Genomic DNA, 23,128 nt, shown 5'->3' with positions numbered 1-23,128 from the left:
CAATACCTGACTCTGAATGTCAAATCATGACATTCAGTGGTTAAATTACATTTACATTTATGCATTTGGCAGATGCTTTTATCCAAAGCGACTTACAGTGCACTTATTACAGGGACAATCCCCCCGGAGCAACCTGGAGTTAAGTGCCTTGCTCAAGGACACAATGGTGGTGGCTTTGGGGATCGAACCAGTGACCTTCTGATTAACAGTTATGTGCTTTAGCCCACTACGCCACCACCACTAGTCATCAAATTTTACTTTGGAATCAGCGGTGGACTGGGAAGAGAAATAAGCCCGGTGGGGGGTTGGGGGTCCTTTTCTGCATATTGCAGCACTGTTTTGTGGTCCGTTCTGCATAAGACGGCAGCCCATTTCAGCTTATTTAGGGCCCATTTGGCCCTGTTTCGTGGCTGGCCCGGATCTCCCGATGGCCAGTCCGCCCCGTTTGGGATTATGCTTTAAAAATGTATAAAAATTTACAAAAGCTTTTTTACTGTTCTAACAATAAATCACTTCCACTGAACATGGATTGGATATGTTGATCTGTTGGACAGGCATTTTAAAGAGAGCCACAGTGAAAGATAAACAGAAGATAAAAGATATAAAAATAACTAAATATGATAACATGATGATTGATACGAAAAAAAATTTAATTTGTACTTAAAGCATTTTTAAACTTCTGTTTTTGTAGATTAATAGAATTTTGATAAATAATTAACCAATAAATATCGGCAGCTGATACATTGGCGCATACTGTACCTAATTTATTTGATAAGTAGCCACTTAATACCCAGTTATTTGTACCAGTGATCTTCTGATTAACAGCACCGTGCTTTAGCCACTACGCCACCACCACTCTTTACCCATCTAGTTGGGATGAGTAACCAGTTGACCACCCTCTCAGTTTATTTAGCAGTAATGACAAGCTGACCTTACATTATCCTTTACATAAACAGGTTGATTAGGACCCTGATGTGAAGTAAAGGGCTCTTAGATCACTCTGAATGGGTTTATTTAGCATAACTGACATCTGACTGTACATGTTCATGCTTATTACATAGATACTTAACAAATAAATGAATAACTGGACAAGAAATCTGAATTATGAATATTAAGTTATTATGTGAAAAAAAAAAAAGAGAGAGATCGCAGAGAGATACATGAGACATGAAACTAGCATAGCTGAATATGTACGTTATGTATGAATGGGTGAATGCACTTATATAGCGCCTTTTTAACCTTAGCGGAATTAAAAGCGCGTTCCACTGCATCTCAGACCATTTACCATTTTCCATGTAGGAAACCATTTGCAGGGACACCATTCAATTATACAGTTTAACAGTCAAAAATAACAGACAGCAGAATTTAATCAGACACAGAGTCTTAGAAACGCAACACAGACTCTCTTCTCACCTCATCTGAATCCAGAAGGAACTGGATGAACTGGCATCCTGCTACTGTCAGCTGTCTGGCTTTAGCGTGATCCAACTCTAGAGCAGAGTACAGCTTACTGCTGGGCTTATAGAAATACAGCAATCTCCGAACAAACCTACATACACACATAAAAAACAAATGTTAGGGATGTGGTTTGCTAATAGAGCTCAGACGTTACACAGAACACACACACGTCTGAAATCATGACGTGAATGTGATTATGGGTCACACAGACTGCTGGTCTTACTTGTGCATCTGCTCATCCCTGTTGTATCTGAGGTTCACGTTTGGCCACTGGAAAGGAAAAATGTCACAAAGCAGCCAGTTACAAAACAGCAAAATTGGATAAATGCAAAATAACTGTATTTCTAGAATGAAATCTGGACGCCACACGCAGAATTAAACATGGAATGTAGTGAGGTCGTAGTAAGCGTAATACTGTTTGGAACGTCTGCCGATGCATTCTGGATACTGTGTCTCTGTATCTATTTCAAAATATTGTTGTCAGTTTACAGTACTTACTATGCAATATGCTAGTTTTACAATCCGAACATGGTCAATGTGCATGTACAGGAGATAGACCATGAAAGAAACTAGAAAGAGAGAGCTGGTCCTTTGTCTGGGGGTTTTACCTTCAGTATAGTGATAATAAGAACCCAGTTCCACACCAGATTTTGTTTGTGGTTGAGGATTTGACTGTCCCTCAAGTTCATCATCAGCGCCTCTTCAGTGTCCTACACGAACACACATAGAGACTTAAAACCACTCAGATACCAAGCGTTTTAAGCAGGAATTTTATCATATCAATTAAGGCTATACTTTATGGTGTACAATGGGTGAATCTATGAAAACATCCAGGTAAAATTCAATTTTAGGACCTTTTTATTTATTTTTTTTGCTTTGTGAAATTGTTTTAATTACAATTATGCATATTTACCTCTTTCTTTGAAGAAAAAATACTCATTTCTTTTTTTCCACATAAATCAGGCTAAAGGCCATAAAACAAATACTAACATTATGTATAACTGCTTAATTACTACAATATATATACACACATACACTTACTTACTTACTTACTTACTGTTAGAAGTTTAAAGACACCTTAGCCAAATACATTTAAACTCAGTTTTTCACAATTCCTGACATTTAATCGCAGAAAACATTCCCTGTCTTAGGTCAGTCAGGATCACTACTTTATTTTAAGAATGTGAAATGTTCAAATAATAGTACAGAGAAGGATTTCAGCTTTTATTTCTTTCATCACATTCCCAGTGGGTCAGAAGTTTACATACACTTTGTTAGTATTTGGTAGCATTGCCTTTAACATGGTTTAACTTGGGTCAAACATTTTGGGTAGTCTTCCACAAGCTTCTCACAATAAGTTGCTGGAATTTTGGCCCATTCCTCCAGACAGAACTGGTGAAACGGAGTCAGGTTTGTAGGCCTTCTTTCACGCACATGCTTTTTCACTTCTGTCCAAAATTCTGATTGAGGTCAGGGCTTTGTGATGGCCACACCAATACCTTGACTTTGTTGTCCTTAAGCCATTTTGCCACAATTTGGATGTATGCTTGGTGTCAGTGTCACATTTGTGAAGACCCATTTGTGACCGATCTTTAACTTCCTGGCTGATGTCTTGAGATTTTGCTTAAATATATCCTTATGATGCCATCGATTTTGTGAAGTGCACCAGTCCCTCCAACAGCAAAGCACCCCCACAACATGATGCTGCCACCCCCATGCCTCACGGTTGGGATGTGTTATTCAACTTACAAGCCTCACCCTTTTTCTCCAAACATAACAATGGTCATTATGGCCAAACAGTTAAATTTTGTTTCATCAGACCAGAGGACATTTCTCCAAAAAGTAAGATCTTTGTCCCCATGTGCACTTGCAAATGGTAGTCTGGCTTTTTTATGGTGGATTTGGAGTAGTGGCTTCTTCCTTGCTGAGCAGCCTTTCAGGTTATGTCGTTTAACTGTGGATATAGATACTTGTCTACCTGTTTCCTCCAGCATTTTCACAAGGTCCTTTGCTGTTGTTCTGGGATTGATTTACACTTTTTGCACCAAACTACATTTATCACTAGGAGACAGAATGGATCTCCTTCCTGAGCGGTATGATGGCTGCGTGGTCAGAAGTGATCAGAGACATGTCCATTGATCACTTCTGTGTATGATTATTTCAAAACAGTTTTGTTTTTCATGCTTTCAAGAGGGTTTAATTAACTAGTCTTGATTTACTGATGTATAAAACAGCATTAAGTCATAAGGAATACAGTTCTCAGCTTGTTTGGATGTGCACCCAAAATAAATAACATGGCATGCAGTAGATCCACCCCAAATGAATATTAGAATTTTTGTCATGCAGCCCTAATATATAATATATACAATATACATTTATTTTGATTTTGGCTTGAAATATGACCAGACATTTTCTTGACAGGTTAGATTTGTGAGATTCACCCCAATATAAGTCATGCAAGTTGTAGGTGCAGAACTGGTATAGCGTGTGTACCTTCATTATATAGATGTCTTTGTGTGAGCGCTGGTGCTGGTCTATCTTATGTGTAGATGTGCATGTCCTGCAGATGATGTGATCAAGATAAAGACTGTAAGGTTTGGGGCCACACCGTTTCTTTTCATGGAAACGCTTTAGGTGATTCACAGCTGCACTGGCACGCCTGGAAGTATACCAACAAACAAAGATCAATCGCTCGGCTTGAAACCAGAAGCACTGATTTATTTTTTTGTGTGTTTGCTTAATTGCACTTACAGCCGTTTCTCCTGAGCGATGTCGAAGGAAGCAGCCATGTTGATTAGCGTGGGCAGACAGTGCAGATGATGACTGTGAGAGTGAGGAAGAATCGTATTGGCCTGAAATAGAGAAAAAAAAGGGGTCATGAAAAGCTCTTTTATATATATAAAAAGTATTATCTTCCCTGAGGTGAGGTCCACTGATGATGTTACTAAAGTTTTTTTTGTTTGCATTAAAAGTCATAATTTAGTAATAAATCATAATTTTGACCCTGTTTTTGGCCCTCTGTCTGAACTGCTCATTTTTGGCATAAGCGCCTCAACGTAAACACCCACTGTTCCGATTGGCTAACATTGTGCAGCCCCTCGAATACAGCCATTTTTGAAACATAATCAGAAGAGAATAAACCAGCTCAACAACATTATAAAACTAAATGTCAGGATTTACACACAACGTACATCCAATGTATTGCGTCCGAATATATTAAACTGTTCATCTGAAGCACAACTGTTAACATTCACACCCTGTCTACACCGGACACTAGTCATGTCAAAAGCAACATAACCCATTATAATTGCTGGTGCTGAATCACGCATTAACTCTAACATCAATGCAAATAAGAGGTAAATGATATAGAAACTGTAAACACATTCTTTCCTTTTTTTTATATTTATGAAATGTGCTGATACAATATATTAATAAACCTGTTATGTATTAATGTGCATTATGTAATGTGTATATTACTGTGCCGGTTATATTATCCTGGCATTCAAAATAGCAGTGTAAGCAATTTGATTTGGACTAAGCTCATAGTATAGACAACCAAATTGCTGAACCGCACTGCTATTTTTATTGCAAGGATAAAATAAAACACAGTATTCATGTAAAGGTGCTCTTTCTCCCATGCACAAGAAACCCTGAATTCAATACACATATGTAATAATTAAAGAAAATAGCATGAGGCCGCCTCTTCTTTTAGCAAAATGCATGCATAAATATAAAGACAGAAGACACGAGACATTTGCAAATAATAATTAAAATATTAATATTCTAAAAATGTCTCTTTTTGGTTAACCTTAAATTTACTGTTGTTTCGGGAACCCAGCCAACCGAATATTATATTATTTTATGCAAAACTATTATATTTCTGTCCTTAATTCTTCACTTTCACACATACTTTAAAGGCCTACAAGTCCTTATTTGGTGTGAAGACCTTTGAGATCCCGTGTTTATTTGAAATTATGTTAATCCCTTCATCTCCACAGACATAAGAGTAAGTGGGCGCCTCATCCTCTACGTCACTTCATGTATGAACCCACGACCAAGAACATTTGCCATTACATCAGAGTTAATTTGGAGTGCTCACACAATGCAATAACACCGGAAAATTACACAAAAATTCATAATTCCTGGCATTTCTATATTTGTTAAAAATTCACTTATTAGGATAGCAAAATGTGAATGAATTGCACAATAATCATGGTTACCTTAAACGTGGTTGGATCAAATAATCGAATTATGTAATAATCGACAGGCCTAGTTTATGGCTATTTTCGACACATTTTATTAATGCATCAGCCATTGGAAAACATTTACATATAGACCATGTTTACAGGTCTGTTTTAATGCAGTACCACACCATTTGCAGAAGTTCTCCCAGCAGTATTGTGGCTCTGACTGCTATCTTTTCATCACTGCTGGTCACCACCTCTACTAGACCCTGTACAAACAAACAAATAATATCACCAGACCCATTCAATTAATGTTAAAAAATAAATAAATCGATAGTGTGATCTTCTCTTTCTATACCTCCAGTAGTCCACTGTTGATAAAAGCAGACAGTAGCAGTGCCAGGTAATTGTCCATGAGGTCTGGTCTGGAGTGAGAAGAAGAGGAGCATTAATACAAGCACACATTCAAGAAAGAAGTCTTACTCCCTTTACTCCTTTACTGCATTCAGGTACAGTATGGATAATTTGCTTTTTTATTGCATCAGGTTAAGAATGTCTCACCTGGATCGTGCTCTATGAGGCAATATGACTTTGGCCTCTGCAGCTACAAACCCATCAGATAACCTCCAGCTGTCCTGGAATCTGCTGGGGTCTGAGGGGCACAAACATCGGCAAGTCACGCACACAACCCGGACAGACAGAACAACATACTAACCAAAATCCAGAATTAACCACACAGACACCAAAGGATGTTACAGCCTGTTTCAATCAGATCGTGTGTTATTAAAGGTGCTTCTTACCAACACTGTGCAGGGCTTCCTCAAAATCTCCCGTCACTAAGGGAACAGGCAATCTGAAGATCTCATACATTACTTCTAATAAAGCTTTCTGTAGAAATACAGAGGAACCAAAACATTAGATTACAAAATGGATAGTTCTGGCTTTAAAAATCCATTTGTCAAAAGTAATTGGCATCCACCGTTGTTTATTCCATATTTAAAAGAAATCAGACTTCGCTTTTGATTATTTTATTCAACATAATATTGTAAATAGCAGCAAAGCAGCCCCAAAACATAACCGAGCCTCCTCCATGTTTCCCTGTAGGTATGGTGTTCTTTTCTTTGAAAGCTTCATTTTTTCATCTGTGAACATAGACCTGATGTGACTTGCCAATAAGCTCTACAGTTTTGACTCATCTGTCCAAAGGACATTCTACCAGAAGGATTGTAGCTTGTCAATATGTATTTTAGCAAATTCCAGTCTGACTTTTTTATGTTTTTCTTTCAAAAGTCCACCTGGGTCTTCTTCTGTGGAGCCCACTTTTGCTAAAAAAGCAACGGATGGTGCGATCAGAAACTGAAGTACCTTCACCTTGGAGTTCAGCTTGCATCTCTTTGCCAGTTATCCTTGGTTCATTTTCTACATTTACATTTATGCATTTGGCAGACATTTGGTGTCTGCATTTGGCAGACACCAAAGCGACTTACACTAATTACAGGGACAATCCCCCTGGAGCAACCTGGAGTTAAGTGCCTTGCTCAAGGACACAATGGTGTTGAACCTACAACCTTCTGATTACCAGTTCAGAGATTTAGCCCACTATGCCACCACCACTTTTTCTACCATTTGCACTATCATTCTGTTCAATCTGGTCGATTTTCCTCTTGCTGCTGTGACCAAGGAGGCTGGCTACAGTTCCATGGACCTTAATGGCCTACACTTATATAGCGCCTTTTTAACCTTATCGGTATTCAAAGCGCTTTACACTGTGACACATTCACACACACACACACTCATACACCAATGTCGGCAGAGCTGCCATGCAAGGTGCTAGCCTGCCATTGGGAGCAACTTGGGGTTCAGTGTCTTGCCAGAGGACACTTCGGCATGTGCAGTCATGTGGGCCGGGAATCGAACCTCCAACCCTGCGATTAGTGGACAACATGCTCTACCAACTGAGCCACAGCCGCCCCATAAACTTCTTAATAATATTTGCAACTGTTGTCACAGGAACATCAAGCTGCTTGTCTATCATTTTCTTTCTGATCTCCACTGACAAGTCTCTCCTTTGCCTTCTCTGGTCCATGTTCAGTGTGGCGCACACAATGATACCAAACAGCACAGTGACTACTTTTCTCCATTTGCATAGGCTGAATGACTGATTACAAGATTGGAGACATGTGTGACACTAATTAAAGAAACAAATTAGTTTGAAATATCACTATAATCCAATTATTTATGATCTTTTCTAAGGGTTACCAACAAATGTGCCCAGGCCATTTTAGAATTTTTTTTGTAGAATAATTCATCTCTTTTCACAGCTTCTTTGCTTTATTCAATGACATACCAAAGGCATGCAAGTACTCATGATAAAATAGTTTTTAATTTCAACACTTTTCAGGAGGAATGAAGCATTATTTCAATGAGCAGTAAGGGTACCAATAAATTCCGAGCATGTCTGTATATACATGTACCATAGGAGATTTATATAATTTTGTCATTTTTTTTCTGAAAGTCATGAAAATTCCCACCATAGTGTAATTTCCAGCACATCTAAAATTCTGCACTGTTTAATAGAATTATGTGCAAGAAATGAAGGTGATGGATTTAAAAAAATATCTTTGTATTGTTAAAGCTAATGTCATATCTAACATTTTATTTATTCCCAAAACACAAAATTTTCACACTTTTTGCATAATTTGGCAAAATTACTGCTTGATTGGAAATGACGCCCATAAAAATACTCTGCTCAGAAGTTCTATTTACCCCAATATTTTTTAATATACAGACAATTTTAATATTACATCTGAAGCTCTTCACTGACATTTTGTCGAATTGGCCAAGTACACAAACTTTAAAAATATATATATTTTTAAATGTTATTAGGTCCAAAATATTAGGTTATTAGGTTCTCAGCAGGAAACCGATGGAGTGCGTACTCCAGGTAGGAAAGGAGGTATTGCCCCAAGTGAAGGAGTTGAAGTACCTCAGGGTCTTGTTCACGAGTGAGGGGACAATGGAGCAGGAGGTTGGCCGGAGAATCGGGGCAGCGGGGGCGGTATTGCACTCGCTCTAGCGCACCGTTGTCACGAAAAGAGAGCTGAGCCGGAAGGCAAAGCTCTCGATCTACCGGTCAATTTTTGTTCCTACCCTCACCTATGGTCATGAAGGCTGGGTCATGACCGAAAGAACTATGTCGCGAGTACAAGCGGCCGAAATGGGCTTCCTCAGAAGGGTGGCGGGCTTCTCCCTTAGAGATAGGGTGAGGAGCTCAGTCATCCGTGAGGAGCTCGGAGTAGAGCCGCTGCTCCTTTGCGTCGAAAGGAGTCAGTTGAGGTGGTTTGGGCATCTGGTAAGGATGCCCCCTGGCCGCCTCCCTAGGGGGGTGTTTCAGGCACGTCCAGCTGGGAGGAGGCCTCGGGGAAGACCCAGGATTAGGTGGAGAGATTACATCTCCACACTGGCCTGGGAACGCCTCGGGGTCCCCCAGTCAGAGCCGACCCGACTTCGGATAAGCGGTTGAAGATGGATGGATGGATGGATGGATATTAGGTCCAAAATGGTTTGGAGTGGAGGAAATGACAGCAGAAATGCAACAGTTGTAATTATTGAAAAATTTATGGAAAATGTTCAAACAATAAATATCTTTTTTTATAAGTGGTATATGCTTATTTCACTCTTTATTTAGATTATGATCGTTTTAAAAATGTAATCATTTGAATATTTATCTATGAAAATCCATGATAAAAATACAAAGTCGGTATCTGGCTAAAACAATAAATCTACACATAAAAGGAATTTGAAAAGTATAAAAAATAAAAACATCAGTTTAAACTGAGGTGTGCATTTTGAAGAGTATTTAGTAGTTCTCAGTTTGCTGAATAACAGCACAGTTTGAGAGGGAAATAAACTGCAAATGAATGTAACTAATGAAATAAAGAATATCTGAGCATAGCTGAAATTACATGAAAGCAGCTGCCTTTTTGAATAAATAAAACCAAACCATGAGAAAATGTATCTGTAACACCCCTACTTTATAGTAGGGCTGGGTGATATGGCAAATACATCAAATCTCAATTTTGATCAAACTTATGGGCGATTCACGATTCTATTAATTTCAACTTTTAAATGTACTCAACATGATTCAAATTGCATGTTCATTATTATAAAGCAAAGCAACCTGGTTAGAGAAATCCAACTCCTTTTCATTATAGGAAACAAAGGTGTAAGAAAAATGCACAAAAAAGGGCACCGCTGGGGGATGTTGTCAACAGTGTGTAAATGTAAATCAAATTAAAATCTAATAAACCCAGAAGTTCAGAAATAATAGAATCAAATAAGATAACCGCAAAATACTTCTTAGCCAGTGTAGGTATTAATTTGATCAAGAACAAATATATCTAGACATCAATATCTATACATTATCAAGTTTATCTAGAAAGTACTCATTGTATATCAAACAATTTGTGTGCATATTCATAAACCCCTGCAGATAGAGATGCACACTCTAGCAGTTCACGCTGAACAGGGCAGCAATATGACATTAATCGCATGACTTTACAATTCAACTAGCAAAATTTGTCAAAATGATCGCTTTACAATGTTGGCTATAGATGCAGCACACTTGAAACGTCACAGAACAAGGCAATAATTGGAGATCTATTTGAATCATCATGGTAAAAGGAGCAGTAGATATAGCCTATCCAAATAATTTGATAGTATTTGACACTTTTTTATAGGTCAAAGAAAGGAGATGTTCATCAACATGCGCACGCCGAGGCCAGTTATGTATACCTGCTTGATGGACGAAGTGTATACCTGCTTGATGGACAAAGCTGAGCTACAATCCCACTGTGGGAATATTACCGCTGTCTTTTATATCAGTCTCCATGTTGTTAAACTGTCACGTTTATTTGGAGCGTGCCACACACGTGCAGAGAGGGAGCAGCATCAAGACAAGCGCAGTGAATTATTTTTTTTGGCGGATTTACAACGTATCTGACACCAGCGTTTGCAATGTTGTTATGCAAAATCTTGATTTCTCAAATAAAAAATATAGTGTCAAAACGCAAATTCGAATTAATCGTAAAAATCTGAAAAAACACGCAGCCCTAATTTATAGGCTATATAATGTATTAAATAATTAGTGTCAAAATATTTAATTAACAATATAACAATTTTTATTATAAAGATGTATTACACACACATGATAAACATTTTATAATAATAACTATAAAATAAATGCTTATAAAGAGTGAAGAGTATGGCCCTCGAGGCTATAGGGATCCAGCTTTATGGCCCCTGAGCTTTCTGAAGTTGAGTAGTCCTTGTCTATATAAACAAGCATTAAAGACTCACCCTGACTTCCATGTTTGGTATACAGAGCAGACCAATCAGAGACTGAACCCCTGAGTTGCCAGCTTTACAAAGGTTTATGATACCTGCAGAAGAAAAAAAAATTAAAACAAAAGCAGAAGAGATGGATGAGAGGAGGAAGTGGCCTGCAATCCAGTTCCTGTTTTCTACTACAGTAGCTGAAGAAAAGTTCAGCGACTCACATACCTGACCAAGAGCGAAACGCTGCCACAATGGCCATTTTACTGGATAAAAAACGAGCTTCTCTGTCCTCTCTGTGTAACAGAACCAATCAGAAAACAGTTACTCTTGAAAATTCACATATATTCATATACACTGCAAGCATAAAAAAATAGCCCTCATGTCATTCCAAACCTGTATGACTTTCTATCTTCTATGGAACAATATGGTTCACCTTTATTGTTTATTTAGATGTTTATCTTTTTTCTATACAACTATATTGAGGCTATCATTCTGCCTAACATCTCTCTTATTGTTCCATAGAAGACAGAAAGTCATGCGGGTTTGCAACAACATCAGTAAAGGCTAAATGACTGAATTTTCATCTCAGGAGAACAATTCCAAGTCCAAGTCAAATGAAAAAGCACACACTACTCACTTGATTTGTGCCTCTGCTGTTTCAGGGTTGTGTCTGTAGTGAAAGTCTGTGTAAGGTGCAAGGATTTGCTGGAAAAAAACAAAACAAGAACATACGGCTATCAGATAATATATTAATATAGTGTGTACCTGCTAGGGATGTGCAAACTACCTATTGTCCCAATTACACACAATTTTCACACTTTTTGTATGTACTGTATGTGTGTGTGTACCTCTAGTTCGACATCAGCGCGTATATACTGGCGTGTATGGGGGTGATTGAGCAGGTGCAGTATGGTAGTGACCAGGGCCTCGTTGATGCGGCTCAGCTGACAGTCGATGACATTCTTCAGGATGGTGCTCAGTCCCCCCCGCTCAGCCACCACCTCTGGGTTCCTCAACGCTGTAAGACAACAAAGAATCCAACCATAAGCACCCTCTTCATTAGAGAGCAGCTCTCAGAGTATATTGAGCAAATAGAGAAGACCACACATTTTCATGTACACATTGGGGAGGGACACGTTCCTATGTCACCCCACCACCAAAACTGACGCCACGCCTCTTTTTTAAAAACCTATGCCTGTATTAAACAGTAAATTAAAGGCTTTTAAGCTCAATTTAAAAAGTAAATCAATTAAAAGGTGCTGTAAATGATTTTAGCCATTCTAGAAGTCACCCCAAGCAGAGCCGTTGGATTAGCCATGCCCCCTCTTTCCAAAACCCAGCACTCAAAGATACCAAATAAGCTTTATTGCTTTAGACCGACACAAGCTGTTGTCAAAAACAAAAACAGCAAAATATCGCCCTCAACTGACAACTGTCATTAGCAACATGGCATAAAAAAGGCAGAAAGCCTCAAATATTCACTTCAACTACAATACTATAAGAACGCACAAAATGATTGACAGGCAGAAAGAGTCATTGTCCGACTCACATTTTTCTTTGCTGATTACAGAGTCTAGAGCGGTCACAGAGACTGGTGAGATAGCTCAGGGCATTTATTTCATTAATATCTTGCAGGAAGTAGTAAAGTTTTTTGCAAACATTGCCAAACTTACAGCACCTTTAAGAGGCACAAAATTATTAATTTGTGGCTCAGGTGGTAGAGTGGGTCGGCCACTAATCGCAGGGTTGGTGGTTCGAATCCCGGCTACACACGACTCCACATGCCGAAGTGTCCTTGGGCAAAACACTGAACCCAAAGTTGCTCCCAATGGCAGGCTAGCACCTTGCATGGCAGCTCTGCTGCCATTGGTGTATGAGTGTGTGTGAATGGGTGAATGTGTCACAGTGTAAAGCGCTTTGAATACTGTTAAGGTTAAAAAGGCGCTATATAAGTGCAGACCATTTACCATTAATGAAAGGAGACAAAAACATTCTTTTGCCAACAAATATTGTAATTGATCAGTTATAAGATAACCCGACCTGACCTGGAAAATACATTAGTCCTAAGAACATATTTAAACCTTTCAGTACAAATCTATATTTATTACAGAGTTGACCCTTGCATTGATGTATGCCAGTGTGGTTTGCTTATAAAGAGCTATAACCTAAAAATAATGATGGTGAAAATTTACTTTGGCGGGTAGAATTGGAGGGCAGAATTTAAAAAAATATTCTAATTAAAGAGGGTTTTGAATTTGAAATAGGTTTTTGAAACTAACATACAAAATATCTGCAAAAGCAAGCACACGTTTGCACAATTGGACTTTTGACTCCAAATCTTAACATTACTGAGATGTAGTCCTTGTGACCACTTCCTCGTGTGAAAACTTGCCTGTCTCCCCTAATTAGCTGTATAGAATAGTGGTGACAGAGGTGGCTAATGTGAAGTTTCAACAGTTTTCTTGTAACTATTGTCAATTATTTTAAGGGTGAACCAGCTTTTGTCTTGCGTCAAGAAAAATTCTCACCAAGTTCGCATATGATGGCAATACATGATCGCACCATACGATCTCTCTCCTGGAGCCCGTCGTTGCCCACTGCGATCAGAGAGTTCGTCAGGGAGCTGGGAAAGAGCTGTGCATTCACTGTTATCATCTGAGCAGAAAAAAAACAATGACAACATAAAACGATGAAAGATATTCAACACAGATAAAATATGCAGCTTAGTCTAAAAAATTCTGGAAAATGAAAGTTTGGAGGTTGTACCTTCCTGACCAGTCTGAGTGCTTGAGTTCTCTCCACCTCATTACTCTGCTGAATGTCAATACACCTGAACACAAATCATTACAGCATTTCAAGATCAGCACCTCATCACTCATGTCAGATGTCTGAACATCAAAGATATCAGACAATAAACTGTTAATCTTCTCCTTTCTAGTGGAGAATAAAACACCAACACACAAACACACAAAAGGGTTGTCCCAATTCAAGTCAACTTTCACAATTCTTGATTTCATTCTAGATACCACAGCAAACTATTTTCTCTTGAACAAATCGATTTAAAAAGTTAAACATTATTTTTTTAAACGAACACATTCAATTTGAAAAAATGGCATGCAGCCTTTTAGTAGTTCTCAGAAACACCGTGTCCTAACAAGCCATGGCAAGTAACAGAACATAATGTCAAAACTTGGTCTCTATTTCTGGGATGTCTGGCCATAGTCAAATCTCATTGGTCATGCAGAAGTTTTGCGTTCAGTGTTGACAGAAAAATAGTTTGTCCCTGGAAACTTGTCGCATCGTGCCTTTTTAGAAAAATCTCCATTATAGTGCGTTCACATACAACGCAAAGAAAATTTTCGCCTGGCGAAATATTTTGTTTAAACTTTCGTTCGTGCGAGTAAAGCGAACCTGTGAGTTTTCCCCCTTCTCTTCCAGAAAAGGACCGGAGGAGAGGCTTCTACGACTTGGTTCATAGTAAAGTACAACCAACAGCTGGAATCAAGTAGATGCGCATATTTTCATAACTTACCAGGAAGTCCAACTTCCTCGCTCACTTTCTTTCTTCATCCAGTCTATGTACATGTATGACGTTGTGTCATACAAATCCGGGCGCCCACACACCGCTACAACAATCTTTTCACACATTTTTACTTCAGATTTCTTCTGCTCCTACGTCAGTGACATCCGGACATCTCAATGCTGATAGGCTTTCGTGACAGCGCATCATCCGTTTATCTACCTTGAGTTGAAACATTCCGAATGAAGCGATTTCGCATGTTCGACTCGCGCCATTCGCTCCGCCCTGCTCGAATTCGCGTCTTCGCATTGACTCCGTATGTAATCACGTCACGTGAAACGCTCGCTTCGCGTTGTATGTGAATGCACCATAACACTATGACAATAAAAACAAGACTGAAGACTGGCTTGGGAATCAAGAACAGATTCAATTTTCAGAACAGGTTAAATTTAGAAAAAGATAAAAAAATGATGATTTATGAATTTTGGTTCCGTTACTGTCCATTTTCTCCCAAATTGGAATGTCTAATTCCCACTACTTAGTAGGTACTTGTGGTGGCGCGGTTACGCACCTCAATCCGGGTGGCGGAGGGCAAGTCTCATTTGCCTACGCTACTGAGACCGTCAGTCCACACATCTTATCAAGTGGCTCGTTGTGCATGACACCGAAGCGACTCACAGCATGTGGAGACTCATGCTACTCTCCGCGATCCATGCACAACTTACCACGTGCTCCATTGAGAGCGAGAACCACTAATCAAGACCACGAGGAGGTTACCCTATGTGACTCTACCCTTCCTAACAACTGGGCCAATGTGGTTGCTTAGGAGTTGCTTTGGCTGGAGTCACTCAGCACACCCTGAATTCCAGGGGTGGTAGTCGGAGTCAATAGTCTCTGAGCTACCCAGGCACCAGGGCCCCCGTTACTGTTCTTGAACATGCATTCTTCCACTGATGCAGATGAGACACTATGCTAAAATGCTCTGACAGTGTTTTCTGTGCTTCCATTCAGCCGCACTGCAACACCACTATTGAATAAGCAGGAGTAGTCTGATTCCCGAACGAACGACTTTCGAGTCGTTCTTTTCATTGAATGAAAAACTTAATAAACCGCAACTGAAACCAATTGAATTATGAATTCAGAATAAATTATTGGATGGTTGTTTATATGTCAATGTGTATTAAGATACACATCATGAGTTTTGTAATTCATGGTATTACATAAAAAAAATGGATAAATTAATAAAATATCTCAATTAAAAAGTTTGCGTAAACACATCATTTCCAAGAATCTGTTTTGTTAAAATATGAAATTCTCTCATCATTTGGTAACAAGCTGCTAAGGGCAGTAAATCTAATAAGAATTGCTTTTTTTCTTTCCAAATATTTCTTACTATAAACTACTTCAGAACTAAAATTGTTTAATCCCTAAAGATTCTCATCCCTTCTGAAGATGCTAAGTGTGTAAGCTCACCTGGAGACCAGGTAATCCACCTGAAGTTGAAGAACTTTCTGGAGGATGCTGCAGTCTCGGATCAGATACCGTAGTACTCTCAAACCTGCAGCCCGAACCTCCTTAACCTCATTCAGCAACGCAACACGCAGACTGAGAAGAAAGAAAAAAAAAGAGGAACGGAATTTACAGCCATGTTATTTTATTCAAATTGATAGCAACAAATAAAGAAAGTAATGATCTTAAATATAAATTCAATGTATTTTTGTACTTTATAGGACACAAATCTACAGCCAGCATTATTTTTCTGGCAGTGACCCATTGATACGACATACAGAAAGTTGAAATGTTTCCCCAACCATAGCACTTACCAAATGATGATTTCCTCAAATGTAAATCCTAATTTCTCTTCACAGTGACCAACACTGTTCAGGAGCTGAAGAAAAAAAAAAAAAAAAAAAAAAAAAGAGTAAAAATGATTCATCGCATCTTTCTACTGTATTATACACTCACCTAAAGGATTATTAGGAACACCTGTTCAATTTCTCATTAATGCAATTATCTAATCAACCAATCACATGGCAGTTGCTTCAATGCATTTAGGGGTGTGGTCCTGGTCAAGACAATCTCCTGAACTCCAAACTGAATGTCAGAATGGGAAAGAAAGGTGATTTAAGCAATTTTGAGCGTGGCATGGTTGTTGGTGCCAAACGGGCCGGTCTGAGTATTTCACAATCTGCTCAGTTACTGGGATTTTCACGCACAATCATTTCTAGGGTTTACAAGGAATGGTGTGAAAAGGAAAAACATCCAGTATGCGGCAGTCCTGTGGGCTAAAATGCCTTGTTGATGCTAGAGGTCAGAGGAGAATGGGCCGACTGATTCAAGCTGATAGAAGAGCAACTTTGCCTGAAATAACCACTCGTTACAACCGAGGTATGCAGCAAAGCATTTGTGAAGCCACAACACGCACAACCTTGAGGCGGATGGGCTACAACAGCAGAAGACCCCACTGGGTACCACTCATCTCCACTACAAATAGGAAAAAGAGGCTACAATTTGCAAGAGCTCACCAAAATTGGACAGTTGAAGACTGGAAAAATGTTGCCTGGTCTGATGAGTCTCGATTTCTGTTGAGACATTCAGATGGTAGAGTCAGAATTTGGCGTAAACAGAATGAGAACATGGATCCATCATGCCTTGTTACCACTGTGCAGGCTGGTGGTGGTGGTGGTGTAATGGTATGGGGGATGTTTTCTTGGCACACTTTAGGCCCCTTAGTGCCAATTGGGCATCGTTTAAATGCCACGGCCTACCGGAGCATTGTTTCTGACCATGTCCATCCCTTTATGGCCACCATGTACCCATCCTCTGATGGCTACTTCCAGCAGGATAATGCACCATGTCACAAAGCTCGAATCATTTCAAATTGGTTTCTTGAACATGACAATGAGTTCACTGTACTAAAATGGCCCCCACAGTCACCAGATCTCAACCCAATAGAGCATCTTTGGGATGTGGTGGAACGGGAGCTTCGTGCCCTGGATGTGCATCCCACAAATCTCCATCAACTGCAAGATGCTATCCCATCAATATGGGCCAACATTTCTAAAGAATGCTTTCAGCACCTTGTTGAATCAATGCCACGTAGAATTAAGGCAGTTCTGAAGGGGAAAGTATTAAAACACAGTATTAGTATGGTGTTCCTAATAATCCTTTAGGTGAGTGTATAAACATACAAATCTCTGGTCATTGAATATAGCAATAAGCCACTCGAGGTCATGAGTTACAGTGATTCTACCTATAGTAAAGGTGTTGTTAGGCAATAGGCATGACGTTACACAACAGCACTATGATATTATATGCATATATTAGGGCTGTGAATTTGATGTTAATGTTCCCGCCATCGGAGCAATTCAATATTAACATTGCTAAAAAGCAGCCAGTTAAGCAGTTAATGTCTGCAAAATTCAAAAGTTCCATTTATGTTATTCCATAGTTTTAATGACTACTATTATTCTAAAATGTGGGGAAATAAATAAATAAATAAATATATATATATATATATATATATATATATATATATATATAAATAAAGAATGAGTGTGTTTCAAAACTTTTGACCGGTAGTGAGTGTGTATATATATATATATATATATATATATATATGATATAATATCTTATCAATATTATCTGTTTTGTGTATTAATGTTTTGGCAATATTGTATGTAAACACAATCATGCCAATAAAGTACTTTTAAATTGAAAATAGAGAGAGAGAGAGAGAGAGAGAGAGAGAGAGAGAGAGAGAGAGAGGAGATAGATAGATCATTAAGTTAATTAGTATTTCCAATATTAACATTATTTGGGGGCCTAAGTAAATATTAATTTGTGATCATTTTAATGATTACAATTGAATTGAATAGATTTCCTACAATATTTTAAATTGATTGACAGCCAAAATATATAAACAATTAAATATATTTAAATAAAATAATACTGTATTTGAACAATATAGCCACTGCGCATTTTTAGGTAAGACACGCATTGACTGCAATACCTTCAGCTGTAACTAAATTCACAAATGTATGGCCTTTCTATAAGATGGTTACGACAAAATTATGAGGGACGCAAATTTTCATTACAACATTATTAATAAAAATTCCTTTCCATCTGCTAGAAGAAAAAAAACTCTCCATTATTATAGTTAACAGTTGGCCTCTATGGGTGCTGCAGTTAAAGTAGCTGCACAGTTAATTACATATTTTGTTCTTTAAAATTTCTAAAAGCTGTTGAAAGTTGTATAAAATAACCGAGGAAGTATAACATCATCTGGTAACCATGAGACACATGAACTGAATGAACCCGGAAGTAAACTAAGACTGGCACATCCACACAATTGATCAAAGATTACCACAGAGTAAAATTAGTGTAGCATACCTACCAAACATGTTTGAGTGTGTGTTACTGCAGAGCGTAATGACCTTAACAGGCTGTGTATGCATGCGTGTGTTTGTGATGATATCAGAGCTCAGGCAGTTAGGAGGCGGCCATGTGACCCTCTGAGAGGATTAGATCTCCTCTATATCAGCATCCTTAAAAGGCCACACACACACACACACACACAATTTATGCATGAACATTCACACCATCTATGCACACACCACTTAAAACCCACAAATAAAGTAGTCCATAGTTTTCATATCATAGCTTTGTGTGAGAAACAGAGAGAAATACAAGTTGTTTTTCACTCTCAAATTTCAGGTTTTGTCCTCACTTAAAGTTACTGAATTGGCTTCAGAAGACTAGGAATATAGCAAACAAGTACTACGGACTAGTTTAATTACTCTTAGTTTGTTTTGTGCTTTTTGGCACTTAGACATGGATATTGTATTTAGTTATATGGATAAGACCAACATGGAAATTCTTCAAAATATCTCGGTATTCCACAATAAAAACAACAGCATAATGGAGTAAACAACTCTTGATTTACAAATGGTCACAAGTTTTATCCTCCGAGACAAAACTCTTACACACAGGTCTAAAACACACTCATTTTCAACACACACATACAATTTCTCAGACTGAAACTGAAAGTGAGAGCAGAGCGCCCACTGAGATAAACAACCCAAGAACACACACACACACACACACACACACACACACACACACACACACACACACACACACACACACACACACACACACACACACACACACACACACTGCCTGCTGCTGTTTATCATATTACAGAACTGCTTAGAGGAGACTGTAAAAAACAGCATATAAGATTCTTTGGATATTTTATGTGAATGTAAGCTTGATGTTGAGACGCTTAAAAATAAATAAATATTTTGGCATACTTTTAATGTTTCGAAAAGAAATCATCAAATCAATGAATAACTATACCTCTCTTGGCGAACACTAAATGGGTGTCTTATTAAAGACTTTACAATACATATAGGCAATATAACCAACTCTTAACCAGGTGCTTTTTAATTTGCTGACAAATTAGACGTGTTCTATTACTATAACTTATTAAATATGATTATTTACTGAACGCAATACAGTCAAACATACGTTCGTCAATCATCGTGCGGATCAGAAATTGTGCGAGTAGAATACAACACATATTATTTCACTCACATGTCAAGTGATATCAAGTAAAAGCCCTGAGAATTAGTTTTTGTGGAGTTGATAAGCTGTAAACAAATATCTTTTGAATAGTGTTTCTTTAAAAACTTTATGAAAAAACAAACAGAACATAAAAACAGCAGATGCTCCCGATTGAGACAATTGCTTTAATGGTCTCGAGTCCTAATACAATGTGATATAATGCATAGATAATCTAGTTAAAATGTGATGCTACATCAGATATCGTTGGTCATCCTGGGGGTGGTCTCTGGTTACAAAGTGCACCAATCACAGCTGTTGTAGTCTGCATTAATGCATCAAGCAGTTATATTTTTTAAGAGGTGCTTGTCATGCTACGCCGTAAATTACACCATAACCACAGTAGCTACACGAAGCCTACGGAGTAGGTTCGATGTAGAAGTATGCATGGGCCTTTAACTCCAAGTATGAGCAAAGGTAATCATGATTAGGGGTGGGAACCTAGAACCAGTTCCATTTTTTATTTAAAATACCAGAACTGAAGGATTTCATGACTTTCAGTTCCATTACAGATTCTCGAACGACGACTCATGCGCTTATAGAGGGGACATTGCCCCCTATATTTACTTGTACCCCCCTCAGTCAGACAACAAAACGACCAAGGGGGAACCGTCCCGGTCAGACCAAGAGAGAACCTATTGCCCACCCTAAAGTTCACATCCTAGTAACGCCCTGCTAGGCAGACAGAACATTTACCAATAACAATTACCTGGAATTACTTGTTTTTAAGTTACCTTACAGCATAGCTTACAGTCGTGCTGTTCTCCCTTCAAAATTCCCTCCTAAAGCATCATTTATGCTGTTTGGAACACAGGGAATCATTGCCTGCAGAACTGGAACGTTGCACATATTCTTGCCCCCCTTGATTTTTAGTTTAGTAAGTATTTAGGCCAACTTGCCTATGTTTTCAGCTATAAATGAAAGTACAGTACCATTTTAATACATTTTACAATGTTTAAAGACTTTTCCCCCCAAATCAGTGCAGAAAATGGGACTAATTCTGAACTTCTCTCATTGCTGAAAACATATGCAAGCATAGTGTATACCTGTCTTTGAAGGGATAACCCCCCCCAACCCCCCTGTTAGGCAGTAAGTTAGTCTCAGTCACCATTCACTTTCAACATATCTTTTTTTTTGCCCCCATCCATCCATCCATCTATCCATCCATCCATCTTCAACCGCTTATCCGAAGTCGGGTCGCGGGGGCAGCTGCTCCAGCAGGGGGCCCCAAACTTCCCTATCCCGAGCCACATTAACCAACTCTGACTGGGCGACCCCGAGGCGTTCCCAGGCCAGTGTGGAGATGTAATCTCTCCACCTAGTCCTGGGTCTTCCCCGAGGCCTCCTCCCAGCTTTTTTTTGCCCCCATACAATGAAAATGAATGTTGAGTGAGGATGTCAATCTGCTCAACATCTCCTTTTGTGCCCCCGAGAAGAAAGTCATCCGGATATGGATCAATATGAGGGTACATTTTTATATTTGGGGAAACTATCCTTGAAAGAAAATCCAGCATTAATAAAAGTTGTATTACCTTAACAAAGTTGTTCAGATGGCCGAGCTTCCTCATGTTGGAAACCCCGTGCGGTTTGGCTATGTTCTGAAGGATCTCTCGCATGTTATCTGAAGGTTCTGTGTAAAAAAATAAATGATCAAAAAGTTAAATTCAGAGCCAAATGAGATCCAAAACAAGTAGGCAATATCACTAGCACAACGTTTATTATCTCCAAAGACACCGTGAATCATAATTTCCCTTGTGCAGATCAGAAATAAAACCAAAAAAATCAGAAGATTGTGTCAGAGAACGTTTAGCACATTTGTGATATATATACCCTATATTCTGCAATCGCAATTAAACTCTTCCCCAGCTCAAGTCTGTAATTAGTCCATCACTCAAGAGGGATCTCAAATACAGAGATCAGGGTCTTGAAAGATATTCTGTATCTTTAAAGAATCAGATTAGATGAATCAGACAGACTAAGGCCATCCAACACTTTCACAATGCTACCCTATAATGCAGTATCTGGGGGTAGGAAGGTTTCAAGGCTCCTTCAGCTGTCTGTTAAGGCATTGACTGACTAGGAAGCAAGGCCTTCTGCTTTAGACACTAAGCTGCAGGTATTCTGTTGACATGCAGATGTTTACTAGAGAACACAAACTGCTTCTAGCTGTGTCTCAAACCCCAGTCAGTTCCCTAGCTAGGCAACATTTTGTGGGCATCATAAGACAAAAATGCTGTCTATATAGGAAGCTCATTTGATTTTGAGACACCATCTCGGCCAACATCTCATCCACACTTGCAGGGGCGTGGCAATCATTTCAAAAGTGAGGGGGACAGAACGATTAGTGCAAGGCAAACATAAATATATAGGATATATTTTTAAGGTTCTCAATCGATTAAAATTTGTTATTAAATTAATTATATAATTGACTAGTGAATTTTAACTGTTGCATTTGCACCTTTAGACATTTGCTGTATGAAAGACACAGCGTAAACACATTTGCCCAGTGAAAAAGTGTGGGGGATGAACGTTGGTTTTATTGAAAGTGAGGGGTACACGTCACCCAGATGCCCCAAGTTTTCTACGCCCCTGCACCCTTGTTTTCTTCTCTCTGCAGGCCACAACGATAGAGACAGAGGAAAAGAAATTACGAATGGCAATGGAAGACTGCTACTCTCTTATGAATTTTGGGTGGAATTTGATCGATACTGGAATATTGAAGAAGCAACATTGTAAAAGTGATCATTATGCTGTTTACGGTGACTCACCTCGCGTTAAATCCAGCGGCACATTCTCCTCCCCGCTGTCATTCCGACCTAGCAAACACACAAATCGACACAATAAAGGCGCCGTGAGCTTTTAACCGAGACTTAGTGAAAAACACATAATCGGAGGTTTATTAAAAGCGTTGGTGGTGAATGGTGGTGGGCGTGTGGGTGGTGTTAAATTACCTCTCATCCGTACACTCCGGGTCGGACGGCCGCGGATGCTGACCGCCATGTTG

General features: G+C 38.9%; 1 protein-coding gene across 1 annotated transcript in view; it reads right to left on the bottom strand.

The window, feature by feature from the left end:
* The window catches only part of rictora (RPTOR independent companion of MTOR, complex 2 a), a 51,583-nt gene extending 28,455 nt beyond the window's left edge, over positions 1-23,128 (bottom strand). Inside the window, exons 1-20 of the mRNA XM_052111428.1 lie at positions 23,076-23,128; positions 22,893-22,940; positions 21,657-21,754; positions 16,323-16,387; positions 15,973-16,104; positions 13,746-13,809; positions 13,508-13,634; positions 11,828-11,997; positions 11,617-11,684; positions 11,205-11,272; positions 11,001-11,083; positions 6,443-6,530; positions 6,204-6,294; positions 6,001-6,067; positions 5,831-5,911; positions 4,210-4,310; positions 3,952-4,117; positions 2,067-2,168; positions 1,682-1,728; positions 1,414-1,549 (exon numbers count right to left, since the gene is read on the bottom strand). Of these exons, the coding sequence (XP_051967388.1) occupies positions 1,414-1,549; positions 1,682-1,728; positions 2,067-2,168; positions 3,952-4,117; positions 4,210-4,310; positions 5,831-5,911; positions 6,001-6,067; positions 6,204-6,294; positions 6,443-6,530; positions 11,001-11,083; positions 11,205-11,272; positions 11,617-11,684; positions 11,828-11,997; positions 13,508-13,634; positions 13,746-13,809; positions 15,973-16,104; positions 16,323-16,387; positions 21,657-21,754; positions 22,893-22,940; positions 23,076-23,124 (1,851 nt within the window). The 5' untranslated portion in view covers positions 23,125-23,128. The remainder of the gene's footprint in view (positions 1-1,413; positions 1,550-1,681; positions 1,729-2,066; positions 2,169-3,951; positions 4,118-4,209; positions 4,311-5,830; positions 5,912-6,000; positions 6,068-6,203; positions 6,295-6,442; positions 6,531-11,000; positions 11,084-11,204; positions 11,273-11,616; positions 11,685-11,827; positions 11,998-13,507; positions 13,635-13,745; positions 13,810-15,972; positions 16,105-16,322; positions 16,388-21,656; positions 21,755-22,892; positions 22,941-23,075) is intronic.

This window comes from Xyrauchen texanus, chromosome 3 (genome assembly GCF_025860055.1).
Source record: "Xyrauchen texanus isolate HMW12.3.18 chromosome 3, RBS_HiC_50CHRs, whole genome shotgun sequence".
Taxonomy (NCBI): Eukaryota; Metazoa; Chordata; class Actinopteri; order Cypriniformes; family Catostomidae; genus Xyrauchen; species Xyrauchen texanus.
This window is presented reverse-complemented; position numbering and strand designations above follow the sequence as displayed.